This window comes from Histomonas meleagridis, assembly GCF_020186115.1.
Source record: "Histomonas meleagridis strain 2922-C6/04-10x chromosome Unknown scaffold_143, whole genome shotgun sequence".
NCBI classification, from domain to species: domain Eukaryota; phylum Parabasalia; order Tritrichomonadida; family Dientamoebidae; genus Histomonas; species Histomonas meleagridis.
Window position 1 is genome coordinate 291,189 of NW_027150929.1, and position 16,348 is coordinate 307,536.

A 16,348-nucleotide genomic window follows, 5' to 3' on the forward strand; every position below is an offset into this window, starting at 1 on the left:
ATGATATCACAAACTATATTCACAAAGCAGTTCGTTTTTGCATATGAATAAATGCATCGCTGTCACTGCTTTCGTTTGTGATACTTTTGGTAAACTTATTAAACGTTTGTAAGTAAACGGATTTCGAATAAACGTTTCTCTTGAGGAATGACAAAGGATTATTCCGATGGATGAACTTCTCTGAAAATGCTAATTAGCATCTTATAATTTATTTATTATTTTGATATGTGTACAAATTAAAATTTCATGAAATTTGTTACAGAGTTTGATACTAACTAATTAATAATTACAAAATTTGTATAAATAATTATTGACGTGAATTTATTTAACGATACGTGATTCGAAAGATTATACATGCTAAAATATTACAGCTTGAAATGGCATCTCACCAAATGACGAAAAAAAGAGCATTTCAAAATGCCATTCAAAAATTGTGCTGAAATAAATTTGTCATGATAATTGTGAGAAAAAAGTGTAATAGAAATAACATGGGAGAAGATTCCGTTTTATCACAGAAAGAAATCAAAGGAATTCAATTTGCAGCGCCTCCTGTTATGTCAGTTAGCTCAGATGATTATTTTCTTTTCCTTTATTCAGATGGTTCAATTCATACATTTGATTCAAATTCTCTTAAAACTTCAACCTTACCACCTCATTCAAAGTCTGTTTCTGCTAGTTCAGTTACAACAATTGCGGTAAATCCACCACATACACTTGCTGCTATCGGTCTTGATGATGGAACTTTACTATTTTATGATCTTGTAGATTCAAAGATGCTCAAAAAGATGGCAAAAGCTGCAAAAGGTGCTGTTATGTACTCATTATTTTTAGGTGATTTTACATATTTATGTTATGATATATCAGGAAATGTTACTGTATATAAGATTTCCATATCCAAACTTGGTGCTTCAATTTCATTTTTAGGCTCTGCTATTACTATTAAAGAATCTATATCAATTACAATTGATCAACACATTTATCAAATATCAGCGCCAATGATATTCCATTCCATATGTATACCACAAAAGATTACGCAAAACTCAAAATGTGATTCGGAAGCGTTTTCGAATATTGTTGGTATTTCTACAGAAAATTCATTTCTTCTCACGAATTTTTCAACCGAGTTTAAAGTCATTACAGAGCAACAAATATCTAACTCATTAATAGCCTTTTCTCCAGTAGTCGAAGATGTCATTTATTATGCGTTAGCCAATGAATCTCAATTGATAATTTATTCTCTTGATTCAACTAATTTCCAATCAACTGAGTTATATAGCCAAGACAGCTCAAAGCGGCCAGTCTTTTTAACCTTTATTTCACCTTTTATTTTGTCAATAATTTATGAAGATAATTCATGTTTGTTACTTTGGTTCAAAGAATTCTACAAAGTTGAAACCACCATACCATTCCAAGGTACGTTTTTACATGGCGTTTCTAATTTCAGGATCATCACAAATGATAAAATTTGGAAATTCTCATTATTTTCATTTGCGGAGAAAATTGAGATCTTCCAAGAAACTCATAACCATCATGGTGCCATTGAGTTTTGCAAGAAAGCTAAGAACAATGAGCTTCATGGAATTGTTGGCCTTCCTCAAAACCCATCACAGAAGTCACTTTTCATTGAGCGTCAAATTTCGGTTATTCTCGAGCAAATGTTAAATGAAGAAATCAAGACATCTGATAAGAACAAAATCTCAGAATCAATTGATTTCTTAATCCAACTTTCTAAAGACTTATCAATGAGTGATTGGATTACATCTAATGCAATTCGATATTTCAAATCGAGCGAATATTTAAAAATTTTCTTCGAACATATAATTAAAGGTGATCCAGATGCACAATTCTTTCATTACACAAAGAACTTTGTTGATTTATTAATAGAGACATATCCTGACCCATCGATACGTGACTTCTTATTAAAGTTACCATCGAAAGCTGCTCCAACGACATCATTACTCAAGTACTGTCTATCGTCCAAAGATTTGAACCTACTGAAGAACGTTTACATCGAACGTTTAAACGATCCCTTAACGTGCGTCAAGATCTTTGCCAACTCAAAGGATTACGAAACCGTCAGCGATATTATACTTGATGTAATCTCGAATGATTTTAATACAAACAACAAAGCTAATAGTTTAATTGAATGGTTATTTTCATTTTCAGATGAATTCCGATTTACACATTTCCGTAATTTAATGGAATTAAATCATAATCAAACAATTCAAGTTGTCTTTAATTATGTTGAACGTAATCAACAACCGATGACTTCCAAACAATTTATCAATGATTATATTTATATCTTAAATCTTAAACAAACGCCAACAAATGATCGATTATATAAATTGATGGAAAACTTTATATTAGAATCACAACCAATACTTATTGATTTATCACTTAAATATGTTTTACCTAAAATCTTTTCGAATGAATATACTGAACCTGATCAACGTGATGAAGTATTATTAGTGATACTTAAGACAAGTTTAACACCAACACTTCAATCTAAACTTATACCATTTTGTGAAGAATATAACTTTAGTAAATCACGAAATTATTTATATGAGAACTCGAATAATTATGAACGTATTACACGGAGTTATTTATTATATGGTAACGATGATCCATTTTCATATATTATAAATGTATTACAACAAAATAATGAACAATCTAAAGAAGGAATTAAGAAAGCGTTATTAACAAACGCAGTATTACTTATCACTAAAGATATTCATCAATATTTGAACATTATATTAAAGTATTTTCCAAATGATTTCCATAATGATTTAATCAAAACATTAAAAGATGAAACTATTTTAAATTATTATATTAAATCATTATTCGAAACATGTCCAAACCCATCAATTAATTATAATGATTTAGATCTCAAAAATTATTTGGAATATCTTTGTAAATATTTCCCAGATGAAGTATATTCGTTTTTAATATCATTACGTGATATTGACGTCGAATATTTAAAGTTATGTAAGAAGTATTGTATATTCGATGCATGTACTTACTTAAGTTATCGAGTTGGTGATGTCGATGAAAGTTATCATTATTTATATGAATATTTCGAAACTAAATTAATGGATTTTGTTGAAGATAAAATTAATGACATTAATCCATTAATTCTATTTATTAATGATTTCTTAACAAAGTTTAAGATATTGGATTATGAAACTATAACATTATCAATCATTAAGTCATTCATATTACCATTATACGATTGTAAAAACAAAGAAAAGGTTTCAATATTATCGGAAACATTAAGAAAGATTTGTAGCATAGCTATAGATTATGTACCATTTAATTTAATACTTAAAACAATTATAATCGAATTCGCTCCTTTTAACGTCGATACAATTCGTAGTTCGTTATGCGGTATCATTAATGACTTTAATTATGATATCGATACAACGAAATCACTTGCAAACTTGTTTAGAAACGACGAAAGAAAATCTCAAGAAAAATATATATTGCAATCAATTTCGGGTACAAAGTTCTACGACGGAAAATGCGGTACATGCCATAGATCGTTGACAAGTGGTTCGTCATTAGTAAACATATTCTCATGCGGACACGCGTTCCATGCCAACAAAGATTGCCTGCCGAAGCAAATGTGCCCGATCTGTAACCCAGAAATTAAGTTGGACCACGAAGTTACACCGCCGTCTGCAACAATCGGGCAAATGGAAGTGATGAGGAAGTTGAGGAAATTCGAGTTCTGCTTGAATAGCAAAAATATTGTCAATAATACGATGCAAAAGAAAGGAAATATTGCAATATCTGGAAATATGTCTTTGATTTAGTTTAATTAAAAATGAATAAATTTGGAAATTTATTTGTTTTGAATGTTTTAGATCTTCAAAAATATATAAATTTGTGGATGTAATTTAAGTTGATGGAAAAAAGCCATTTTTTGAGTGATACTTAGTAAATAAGGAAATAATTTCCAAGAAATATAATTACATTGCCGCCATAATATAATTGAAGGAAGTATGTATTATAAAGCGTTATTTACAGATTTTGGATGAAAACTGAATTTCATAAATTTTGATTTTTTTTATCATCTTACAAAACGATTTTCCCAATCAAGTTTACAATATACATCATTTTTAACATTTTTTTCAAAAAATATCTCTTACGAAAATTTTATAATAATTATGTAATTATGCAATTAATATCCTAACTATAACTAAAATCATATGTTTGATAAAAAAATGATAAAATATTATCATAATTAACATGATATATATGTCATACTCATTTGAATGATAAGGATCAAAAACAACTGAATGAAACTTTTTCGCTGTATTCAAAAATTGTATTCAGTTCTGGGGTTAACTGTAGGCCATTCTTTGACAAATGTTTGTCGTTAACGGTCGGATGTAGATCAAATTTTTCTGTATAAACAAAACAAAATTATAATTGTTGGGGTGGGACCGAAAAAAATCATCTTTAATTTTCTTGTTATTTAGCCAATATTTTATATTATAGTTATGATATGATATTAACTGACAAGAGTATTTATTAAGTTTCCAAAATTAATGATTAATGATTAATATTTTTGATAATATTCATAGATTAAATTTCTTATTCTGGTTCTCAAATTTTCAATACTTTGAACGTATAAAATTCAATTAACTTCGTATCGGCTTCCAAAATGTTTTTACTCTTCGCTGCTTTCTGCTTATCAGAATATTACACGATAGATGCCGCAGAGGATGCCTATGACAATGGAATCGATGGATATGTCTACGATGGAAATTATATACCAGATGATAATCTTGAAAATGAATACAATAAAGAATATGTAGATACATATGAAGAAAATGATTATGCATATGATGGGAGATACATCCCAGATATTGTTAATGAGTATTCAGTTAATGAACCAGAAGAAAATGGATATGCATACGACGGTACATATATTCCAGAAGATGTCAACGATTATGTAATTTTAGATGAATCAGAAGAGAATGGTTATGAATATGATGGCACATACATTCCAGAAGAAAACCTGGAAAACGAAGGAATCTTCTATGAAGACTTCAAAGAGTATGTTGACACATATGAACCAGAAGAGAACGGATACGCATACGATGGCACATATGTTCCACAATATACCAAAGAGTATGTTGATGCATATGAAGCAGAAGAAAACGGCTATGCATACGATGGCACATACATACCAGAGCAAAACAACGAATATGAAATTTTGGATGAACCAGAAGAAAACGGCTATGCATATGATGGCACATACATTCCAGAGGAAAACCTTGAAAACGAAGGAATCTTCTATGAAGATGGCAAAGAATATGTAAACGCATATGAAGCAGAAGAGAACGGCTATGCATATGATGGCACATATGTTCCACAATATACCAAAGAGTATGTTGATGCATATGAACCAGAAGAGAACGGCTATGCATACGATGGAACATACATACCAGAGCAAAACAACGAATATGAAATTTTGGATGAACCAGAAGAAAACGGCTATGCATATGATGGCACATACATTCCAGAGGAAAACCTTGAAAACGAAGGAATCTTCTATGAAGATGGCAAAGAATATGTAAACGCATATGAAGCAGAAGAGAACGGCTATGCATACGATGGCACATATGTTCCAGAAGAAAACGGATACGCATATGATGGCACATACATTCCAGAAGAAAACGGCTATGCATATGATGGCACATACATTCCAGAAGAAAACGGATACGCATATGATGGCACATATGTTCCAGAAGAAAACGGCTATGCATATGATGGCACATATGTTCCAGAAGAAAACGGATACGCATATGATGGCACATACATTCCAGAAGAAAACGGCTATGCATATGATGGCACATATGTTCCAGAAGAAAACGGATACGCATATGATGGCACATACATTCCAGAAGAAAACGGCTATGCATATGATGGCACATACATTCCAGAAGAAAACGGATATGCATATGATGGCACATATGTTCCAGAAGAAAACGGATACGCATATGATGGCACATACATTCCAGAAGAAAACGGCTATGCATATGATGGCACATATGTTCCAGAAGAAAACGGATATGCATATGATGGCACATACATTCCAGAAGAAAACGGCTATGCATATGATGGCACATATGTTCCAGAAGAAAACGGATACGCATATGATGGCACATATGTTCCAGAAGAAAACGGCTATGCATATGATGGCACATACATTCCAGAAGAAAACGGATACGCATATGATGGCACATATGTTCCAGAAGAAAACGGATACGCATATGATGGCACATACATTCCAGAGGAAAACCTTGAAAACGAAGGAATCTTCTATGAAGATGGCAAAGAATATGTAAACGCATATGAAGCAGAAGAGAACGGCTATGCATACGATGGCACATACATTCCAGAGGAAAACCTTGAAAACGAAGGAATCTTCTATGAAGATGGCAAAGAATATGTAAACGCATATGAAGCAGAAGAGAACGGCTATGCATATGATGGCACATACATTCCAGAGGAAAACCTTGAAAACGAAGGAATCTTCTATGAAGATGGCAAAGAATATGTAAACGCATATGAAGCAGAAGAGAACGGCTATGCATATGATGGCACATACATTCCAGAGGAAAACCTTGAAAACGAAGGAATCTTCTATGAAGATGGCAAAGAATATGTAAACGCATATGAAGCAGAAGAGAACGGCTATGCATATGATGGCACATACATTCCAGAGGAAAACCTTGAAAACGAAGGAATCTTCTATGAAGATGGCAAAGAATATGTAAACGCATATGAAGCAGAAGAGAATGGCTATGCATATGATGGCACATATGTTCCACAATATACCAAAGAGTATGTTGATGCATATGAACCAGAAGAGAACGGCTATGCATACGATGGAACATACATACCAGAGCAAAACAACGAATATGAAATTTTGGATGAACCAGAAGAAAACGGCTATGCATATGATGGCACATACATTCCAGAGGAAAACCTTGAAAACGAAGGAATCTTCTATGAAGATGGCAAAGAATATGTAAACGCATATGAAGCAGAAGAGAACGGCTATGCATACGATGGCACATACATTCCAGAGGAAAACCTTGAAAACGAAGGAATCTTCTATGAAGACTTCAAAGAGTATGTTGACACATATGAAGCAGAAGAGAACGGATACGCATATGACGGCACGTACATTCCAGAAGAGAACGGATACGCATATGACGGCACGTACATTCCAGATGATAACAGCGCTGAAGCTGAATACGACGACAACGGCACATATAACATTGGCGATGCGCCTTCTTATGAACAAAACTCTGATAACGAAGTTACAGACAACAGCAATGAGCAATTTGAGTACGAAGACAATGGGATCTACGACATAGGCAATGCGCCTTCATATGAGTAAACTCTAAAACGAGGTGACGTACTGAAATGTTTGACGTATTTTTTTAGTTTTTGACTTTTTTCAAAATCGAAATTTGGTTTCACCGATGTTAATTTTATCGGAAATTGTTACTTTAACTATTTGTCCAAGGCTAAAACAAATGATAAAACAGAAATTTAATTTTTAATTGTTCCTTTTCAATGAAAAGTGGCAGCTAATAATGATTAAAAGTAACCCTTTAGCTCCTGGCTTCAAAGGAAATAACCAAACGTTTCGCAACCCCGGTCTACGAAATCACGCACACCAGACACATGGATCTACAACAAGAAATATTCAATTCGAAACACTGGACAAAAATCTTGAGGCAATTATTAGCTTACCTGAAGGAGAAGATAAAATAGAATGGTTTGCTTACAACGTTTTTGACTTTCACAGACAAGTAACAATGCTTTTTTCTGCAGTAACTGAGTATTGTACAGTCGAAAATTGTCCTGTAATGACAGCAGGAAGTGGTTACAAATATTTATGGAGTGAACAAGGATCAAAGCCTTGTGAAGTATCTGCTCCTGAATACATAGCAAGACTTCTTAAATGGATTCAAAATCTTTTAGACGATGAAAACATTTTCCCATCAACACCAGGGGTTCCATTTAAAAACAACATTGAAAGCGTTATAAGAACCATAATGAAAAGACTTTTTCGTGTTTATGCTCATTTTTATTATCATCACTTAAAACATTTCAAGATTTTGCAAATTGAAATTTACCTTAATACTTCATTCAAACACTTTATTTTGTTTAACAAACGATATCAACTTATTGAGCCGGCATCTTTGGATCCTCTCAGAGACCTAGTCAACTTCATCACCAGAGAAAGTTGATGCATTAGTGTATTCCTAGTTGTAACTTTAAATAACATTTTTTGTTCGAAATGGAAAATGCAACAAATAAACGGTCGTTTGAGGAAAGATATCCTTTTTCTGGGAATACAGATAAGAAATCAAATAATTATGAAAAATATTAAATATACATAACAGATATTTTTTAATTTTTTATTAAAAAGAAAATTTTCTGATGTTTAATTTAATCAATTTGATTAAAAAAAATTCAAAATTTCCCTTTGGAATTGACTTTTAAAAATAATACACAATGCTGAATATATTTTATGATGTTGTTTTAATAAATAAAGAAATATGAAATATCAATAAAATCGTATAGCAAAAAGTTATTAAATTTTTTGTTATTCATATGAAATATATTTTGTGTCTTCAAATACATCCTATGGAGATTTTTCATTATTTCTTTCTTTATTTTTTTGAATCACAAGATCATTTAAGCGAAAAAACTTATTCTCGAACGATAGTAAAATGTTTAGCAGCGGTTTTTCGACACATCAGAGCCCTATTTAAAAACAAGACACTTTTGAATAAAACAAAGAATGTTCCAGAAAATTTTTACCAAGTTTCACGGAATGGTGTGAAGCAAACAGCCTTAATGACTTCTGGCTTTACAACGTGTGCTTCTTTAGGTTGAGCTGGGAGACGCTTAAGAGCTGACTTTTCAAGTTTGATTCCCTTTTCCTTAGCTTCTTTCTTAAGTTTTTGTGTTTGTGCAACACGGTTCTTGAAGTCATCTCTGCACTTTGAATGTTGGATGTGCTCTGTGCGAACATAAATGCGCTTTGGAGCAATATGGTTATTAACACGACGATAAATCAAAAGACCGACTGCGTGTGGAGAAACGTTCCAAACTGTACCAGTGCGACCATTGTAAAGGCGATGTGGCATACCCTTCATGACTGCTGAGTTCACATGAACATCGACGATGTCTCCGATTCTGAAAGTACGAAGTTGTTGTGATGGAGCTGGCATTCCATGCTTCCTGAACTTACGTGCGAAAAGGTATCTTGTTCCCCAACGAAGACCTGCTGTGTGACCCATTCTGATAAAGGTCGACCAAACCGCAAAAAACGTTTAGTAATGCACAGAGACCGTTAACACGAGGAACGATAACACAAATAAATAGTTTACATAGTTCATGGAAAAATTGCTAAAATTTCGTCAACAAATCTTGTGAGCAAATTAGGACCAAACCTTAATGATTCTAAAGTCCCTCTAATTATGTTCTGTAACTCATTCTTATCAATTCCAAAATCTACTCTTATCAATGGCATTGGTAATCTGCACCATGGATAATGATTTGGAATGGTGAAAACAAGTGCAAAACGAACGTTTCTAACTTTCGATGAAACTACAAAAGAAACGTTTTGGTGATCAAGAAACAAATATGGAACTTTTGACAAGAGCGAAATCATTTCTTGATGATATTTTTTGTCGCGTGAATGTATTGCGATATGACTAAACAACGGAACTGTGTTTGTTGAAGTCAATTTTGCATTTGAAATTTGTTTATATTTAGAAATAATCGAAACTTTGAATGTTGTATTTGTCATGAGACAAGTAACTTTAAATGGTAAACATTTACAAAGGAGAGTATACATCGCTTTAGAATTTTCTTTTGGCGAGTTTGTTCTGTTTTGAAGAGTACTGATTGCTTCATTAAGTTGCCTAGTTTTGTCGACCGTTTGGGTCATGGGTAAAGTATTGATTTTGGCTGCGGGTAAAGCATTGATTTGGGTTGTAGGTAAAGTATTGATTTGGGACGTGGGTAAAGTATTGATTTGGGTTGTGGGTAAAGTATTGATTTGATCGTTTTTGGGGTACTCCGATTTATTGATCGTTAAATCTTCTTCTTTCTCTTTGGGTTTAGGTTGTTTTTGTTGGAGTTTAGATTGTACTGGTCGTAGTGGAATTGTGTCATCATCTAAATCTAAGTTCAATTGTCGATTCTTTGAGAGGATTTGATTAAAAGCTGCTGTATTGAGATCATCAATTGGTTGTTTCTTTAAAATTGATTTCTTTGGAAGGAGGAAAATTTCGTCTGTTGTATCATTAGGATTGGATGTGAATTTTGATTGAACAGGTTCTCCAAATGAAATGTGATCATTGTTTTGTGTTTTAGGTTTCATATCAAACACAGCTTCACCGCCTCTCTTTAACAAATTGAAGTCATGATTTGTAACTAATGGTGATGGACGAAAACTTACTTTAGATTTGAAAATGCTTGATTCAGGTGATTCTTGGAGACCTGCGACTGTTGGTGTTCCAGGAGTCATTACCTGGCTTTGTTGAAAATTATTGAAATCTTTTAATAAATCTGATAAAGTTGGAATTGAAATATTTAAATGACTTAAATTGTTTTCTTGCGGTTCTTGTTGTGGCTGTTGTTGAAAAGGATCAAATGCTAATGTTATTGTATCAGGATCGTCAAATTTAAGTTGCTTTTTAATATTTGATGGTTTAGAGACAAACATCTTTCCTCCTGCATTAAGGTTTCTGTTTTCGATGCCTCTTCGAAAAGAATTTCCGGGTTTTCGTGGTGGTAGATCAACTTGAAAAGGCGGGTCTTCAAACATCTGATTATTGTAAACGGTATACAAAAATAAACGGTCTTAACACTTTTCCTGACTTTTTGTGTGAATTCACACATCAAAAAATAAACATGATGAGTTTAAATGACATGTTTGCATAACGAAATAGTAAAAATTCTATTAAATTTACAATAAATATACAAACATACATATAATCCAATCAATCGCTAATTTATTATCGGGAAGTTTTAATTATCATTATCCGTTAATATATAATTATTCTAAGGTGGCGGATAATATGCTTTTTATATGTTGCAAATATAATGTTTGAAGAAAAGATTTTTGTTATCCAGATATTTATTTAAAGCATCCATCGGATCTAAATTCATATGTTTCAATATATTGTTTTTTCATCATATGATCCTATAAGAAGACATTTGTTTGCTATTTTAATCCTGAATCAGATTCTGATTAATTTGATAAACAAAATTGAAAATACATTTGTTTCAAATCTTTCAAGTTATTAAGAAATAGTATTTGATAACATTCAAATGAAAAATTTTGTTGTTTGATGAGAATTTTCTTTTTGACAAATTTCTAACAAGATTTAACGATCTCCATAACGTCTTTCGACAGAGGACAAACAAAAAGATCTACATAAACCAGTCAAATTCGGTTCACAAACGATTATTGTTGTAAGCGTTGTATTTGTTGTAAAAACGCTTTTTCTGTAACGAAAGTAAAAATCGTGTACAATTTGTGTCAAATATTTTCAATTGAAATTGTTATTTCAAAAACAATTGAAAAGCTTTTCAATGTGTTAACAATTTTTTTTATTAATTTAGCTTTATCATGACAATTAACTTCAAACGAAGTTTGAACATTAATATTTTCTATTTTATGCTTTAACGCTTTTTGGGATTGATCTTGGTAAAACAGGTGGTCTTGGAATTGCAGGATTACTTCTCGGGAATGTTAATTTCACTTCTTTTTCTTCGCGAATCTGATCATCTAGCGAGTGTGTTTCTGATGAGCAGCTCATTTCATCTTCTTTCTTAAAAAAATTCATTAATTCATTTCCACCAGAAGAGGAATCCATATCAGAAGTCTGATATTGGACTTTCATTGAGTTGCGATTGCTTTGGGTTGAGCAGCAATTACGGCTGATAGTATTAACACGTGTTTGTGCGAAAAAGGTCTTGGGAGAACTCCGAAGTGGTGCTTGTGCGGAAGAAATAATGGTCTCCTTTTGGAATGTGTTCGATATTGTCCAGTCATATTTATAATCGTATTGATAGCCATTGCTTATGAAAAGGTCGCGGAACATTTTGCGATATCGAGAATACTCAGGTTCATCTGTGAACTCCAGTTGCCTAACAAGACGGAGGTATTCAGCAAATTCTGGTGGGAGGCCTTCGCAAACTCGAGATAATGGAATGATTTCTTTATAATCGCAGATCATTTGGAATTTAGACTTATTCCTACTACCAGATAAGCCAATCCATGGAAGTGATCCCTTAAGAAGATAGACCAATACATATCCAAGAGATTCCATATCATCACGTCTAGACTGCTCAAACCCTTTGAGGGCATTAACAGATGCATATCTAGCAGTTCCCGTGAGATTCTTTCCTTCAATTAGTGGAATATGTTTTAACTTTGAATCCCTATATTTCTTGGAAAGTCCAAAATCAATAATGTATAACTGGTTGCCCTTGCTCCCAAGACCCATAACAAAGTTCTCGGGCTTTATATCTCTATGAATGAAGGATTTTTTGTGGAGATACTCAACACTTGATATCATTTGATCAGCTAACATCAGTACTGTCTTCAAAGATAGTTTCTGACGAGTGTTGAATAAGGATTCGATTGATTTACCGAATAAATCCATCACCATTATATCATCTGTTGCTTGACTTCCAAACCAATAAATTTTCCCTGTGTTAACAGACCCTGCAAATACATTGTAAAGTTTTGCTTCATATTTAAGTTGTGGGCACTTAGTACGATTATCCTCAATTTTGGCTGCATAAAGACGGCCGCTTTTGTCTTGACATACAAAGATTTCTCCGAAACTTCCTGAGCCAATCTTGTTGAGCAAGTTATACTTGTTCTTGATTTTAAGTGGTTTGCACTTCATTCTGATTTTTATTGTGAATCAAAAAATTTTACAACAAAACCGTATTTTTCTATACATTATATCATACTTGAATTCCGTTTGTCACAAATACAATAAAAAACCTCCAAAATAAAATCAAAATTCTCTCTTTAGTTCTCTGAAATTGTGCTTATTAACTGGAAACTATAGCATATAAAATAAAACCAAAACAATGAATTAAATTGTATTTTATAAATATGGATATAATACATATTTGTCTCATTTATATTTTTTTTTTTATTACTTTATGTATTGATAACTGTTCTCTTCAAAATTGTTCGATATGTATTTCTTCATATTTTCATCTGTACAGGATTCTGCAGCGGCGATATTCGTAACGACCTAATCACTTTTTGAAAGCGTAAAAAACGAGCAAATTAATTCAATAATTCCGGAACTGATCAGTTGGAAATTGAAAGGAGCATTGAAACTCAGCTGTCAAAAGTCACCAGCGTCATCAAATTTTGAATATTGATAACTTTACAATTTACGTGGCCATTGAAAATGCCATGACAAAACGTTACGGTAAAGAAAACAAATTTTGCCTACCGTCAAACCGTACCGCAGAAAACGGTTATTATTGGAGAAAACAACAAAACCAAAGTCAATCAGTGAAAAATCGGTTCCATTGTTGTCTAAAATATGCGATCCCACTTTTTTCCAATGGAGGGCAAAGGCATCTCAATCAAAACATAAAAAATTCTTTTTTTAAAGAAAAAATATCAAAATGATTTTTGGGCAAATATTGATTTATTTTTGAAACACACCAAATCATTACTCATAAAAATTTATTAATAACAAATATCATAACAGCAATTATAATTAAAACACAGAACGCCACTTTTTGGGCTCTACGTTTTTTCAAATGTTCATTAGTAATTTGTATAACCTTTATAACATCCCAATCATTTTTTGCTTGTATTGTTTCAAGTACTGTAGTTGGGTCATTAAAACTAATTAGTTCAATATGGGCAGTACACAATTCAATCATAAAATCTGTGTGATTTGATTTGTGTAAAATTATTTGATCCCATAGCAGCAACAAATCTTTATAATTATATTGATCAGCAAATGAAACCAATTCCCATTTTAAAGCGTAAAACATTGAAGTCGTGTTCATGCTAATGAGATATTGATATTCTTTTGGATGAGACTCCATAACCTTTTTGTCAATAAGTGAAAAATGTTTATTGGCAAAGTTATAATCTTTTGTAAATTTTCCAATATCGACAATTCGAAGAATCTTTTGACATAAAAAGAATGCAATCGCTTCTGCAAAATCAATGGACTCTCCAATGTGGGTAGCAAATTCTAAGCTGATTGTCATGCAAACGCAAGCATATCTATCAAATCCTTGAAGATATTCATAAAAATCATCTGTAAGTCGAATTGCAACTAAAATTCTTTGGACATTTAAATCGTCTGTTGGAGCCTTAGATTGGTTAATGTTACTCTCTTTTATAAGTTCTTGATACCAAAAATGTGATCTTTGTGTATCAATTTCTATTAAATATCTTTCTTCTTCGCTTGATAAACTATCTACTGGTTTTTGAATATCTTGAATATGTTTTAGTATGTTATCATGATAATTATCATATAAAAAGAAAATTGATTTTGATAAACAATTTAAATCAATTAAATCAAAATAATGTAACCAAGCGATGACCCTCAAATAATTATCTTTATTTGAAAGCTTCTTCAGAAAGTCAATTGTTTGTGCTTTATTTCTGAATGAAGGTTGAGGAATCGCTTTCATTTCTTACCGTTTACACTTTTATGTAAAACTCAGAATTTAAATTACAAATAATTTTTATTTATTAATTAAACACTTAACAATTGATTCGCGTATTTTTTCATTTAATTCTTCATAAATTTCATGAAGAATCTCATTGTTAGTATTTTGGTAATGTTTAAATATGTTAACACATATTTCCTTTGATTCATATTTTAATGATGGAAATATTTTCATTAATTCTTTTAATGCGATTTTTATGCATTGATTATTATAACAATTTTTCATACAAAGAATTAATAAATCGAAATAAATTTTCGAATTATTGAAATTATTTTGAATATTTTCGATTAGCTTTAAAATAATTTCGTTATAATCGAAATCGAATTTAATTTCTTTATTACAAATTATTCTTCCGATTAATAAAGCTCCATTTTTAAGGTTATTTAAAGAGAATTTTATTATTTCCAAAAAATCGATTTTTTGAATATTTTGTTGAATGATTATTAGATATAATAATTCGAATTCAATTTGTAAATTTTGCTTATCATTAACAATAAATTTAATGATTTCATGTGATATATTTTCGATGTTTTTCTTAATTAAAAGAATAAACAAAGAAATAATAAGTTTTTCATTTTCTTCATTATGTTTATGTAATAATGAACTTAAAATTCCATTTATATTTTCTTTTATTAATTCGTTATCGATGTTTTCTATAATATATGCAAAAGTTTCGAATTTAAAATCAATATTTATAATAACATTTAAAATTAATTTTAATATTTCAGAAGATTTTATTTTCATTTTTGTAACTATAAAACAAAAATCAGAAATTGTTTCTTTAATATCAAATGTTTTCGATTTAATAATTGAAATATTAATTAAATCTTTTATCAAATCTATTTCAATTTCATTTTTATGTTTATTAAGTAATAACATCGAACTTTTAATAAGTTCATTAATTTCAGTTTCAGAATTTGTTTTTGATAATTTATTTATGAAATATTTAAATGTTTCATTCGGTGTAATCTCATTTTGTAATTCTAAAAATATTAATAAAAATTGATTTTTTTCTATATTAAAATCATTATTATTAATATCATTAAAAATTTCATTCATTAAATTAATTATTTTATTATAATTAATATCAATGAATTGTTTTATGGAATTTTTATTAATTTCATAAATTTTTATTAAAATTGGAATTACATTTAAATCGAATTTATTTAAATTCGAAATTTTTTTAGAACAATTTTCTAAATTATTTACATTAATTAAAGAAGTTATAAAACTTCCGGAAATCGAAAAATCGAAATTTAATGCGGTTTCAAATAATATTTCGAAATGTTTCGAAAATGAACTTAATGTATATAACTCATTAATTTTACCTAAAATCGGAAAACTAATTTCTTGTAATTGAAATATATTACTTGAAATTGTTATACAAAGAGAAACAACAATTTTATAAACATGTTGAACTTCAATATTTGTTAAAATTTTATCCAAAACTTTTAATAAAATGATTTTCGTTAATAAATTCGGTTCAATGCCAACTTCAGGAATTAAATTATCTTTAAAGACATTATAAATAAAATCAATTACTAAATCGATTTTACATTTCGATATTAAA

The 16,348-nt window shown here is 30.8% G+C and overlaps 5 protein-coding genes across 5 annotated transcripts; 2 read left to right on the forward strand and 3 right to left on the reverse strand.

The window, feature by feature from the left end:
* Positions 1–488: 488 nt before the first annotated feature.
* Positions 489–3,812, forward strand: GO595_009961 (vacuolar protein sorting-associated protein 8-like; the record flags this gene model as incomplete). The annotated part of the gene is made up of 1 exon (XM_067923704.1): positions 489–3,812. One exon carries the CDS (start codon positions 489–491, stop codon positions 3,810–3,812), a length of 3,324 nt encoding a protein of 1,107 aa, XP_067769910.1.
* Positions 3,813–4,666: 854 nt separating this feature from the next.
* GO595_009962 (histidine-rich glycoprotein-like) lies at positions 4,667–7,417 on the forward strand (the record flags this gene model as incomplete). The annotated part of the gene is made up of 1 exon (XM_067923705.1): positions 4,667–7,417. The coding sequence occupies one exon, from the start codon at positions 4,667–4,669 to the stop codon at positions 7,415–7,417; it is 2,751 nt and encodes a 916-aa protein (XP_067769911.1).
* Positions 7,418–8,849: 1,432 nt separating this feature from the next.
* Positions 8,850–9,335, reverse strand: GO595_009963 (ribosomal protein L21e; the record flags this gene model as incomplete). The annotated part of the gene is made up of 1 exon (XM_067923706.1): positions 8,850–9,335. The coding sequence occupies one exon, from the start codon at positions 9,333–9,335 to the stop codon at positions 8,850–8,852; it is 486 nt and encodes a 161-aa protein (XP_067769912.1).
* Positions 9,336–9,430: 95 nt separating this feature from the next.
* Positions 9,431–10,870, reverse strand: GO595_009964 (uncharacterized protein; the record flags this gene model as incomplete). Its single annotated transcript, XM_067923707.1, has 1 exon — positions 9,431–10,870. The coding sequence occupies one exon, from the start codon at positions 10,868–10,870 to the stop codon at positions 9,431–9,433; it is 1,440 nt and encodes a 479-aa protein (XP_067769913.1).
* An 853-nt stretch (positions 10,871–11,723) lies between these two features.
* Positions 11,724–12,965, reverse strand: GO595_009965 (uncharacterized protein; the record flags this gene model as incomplete). Its single annotated transcript, XM_067923708.1, has 1 exon — positions 11,724–12,965. One exon carries the CDS (start codon positions 12,963–12,965, stop codon positions 11,724–11,726), a length of 1,242 nt encoding a protein of 413 aa, XP_067769914.1.
* Positions 12,966–16,348: the final 3,383 nt, after the last annotated feature.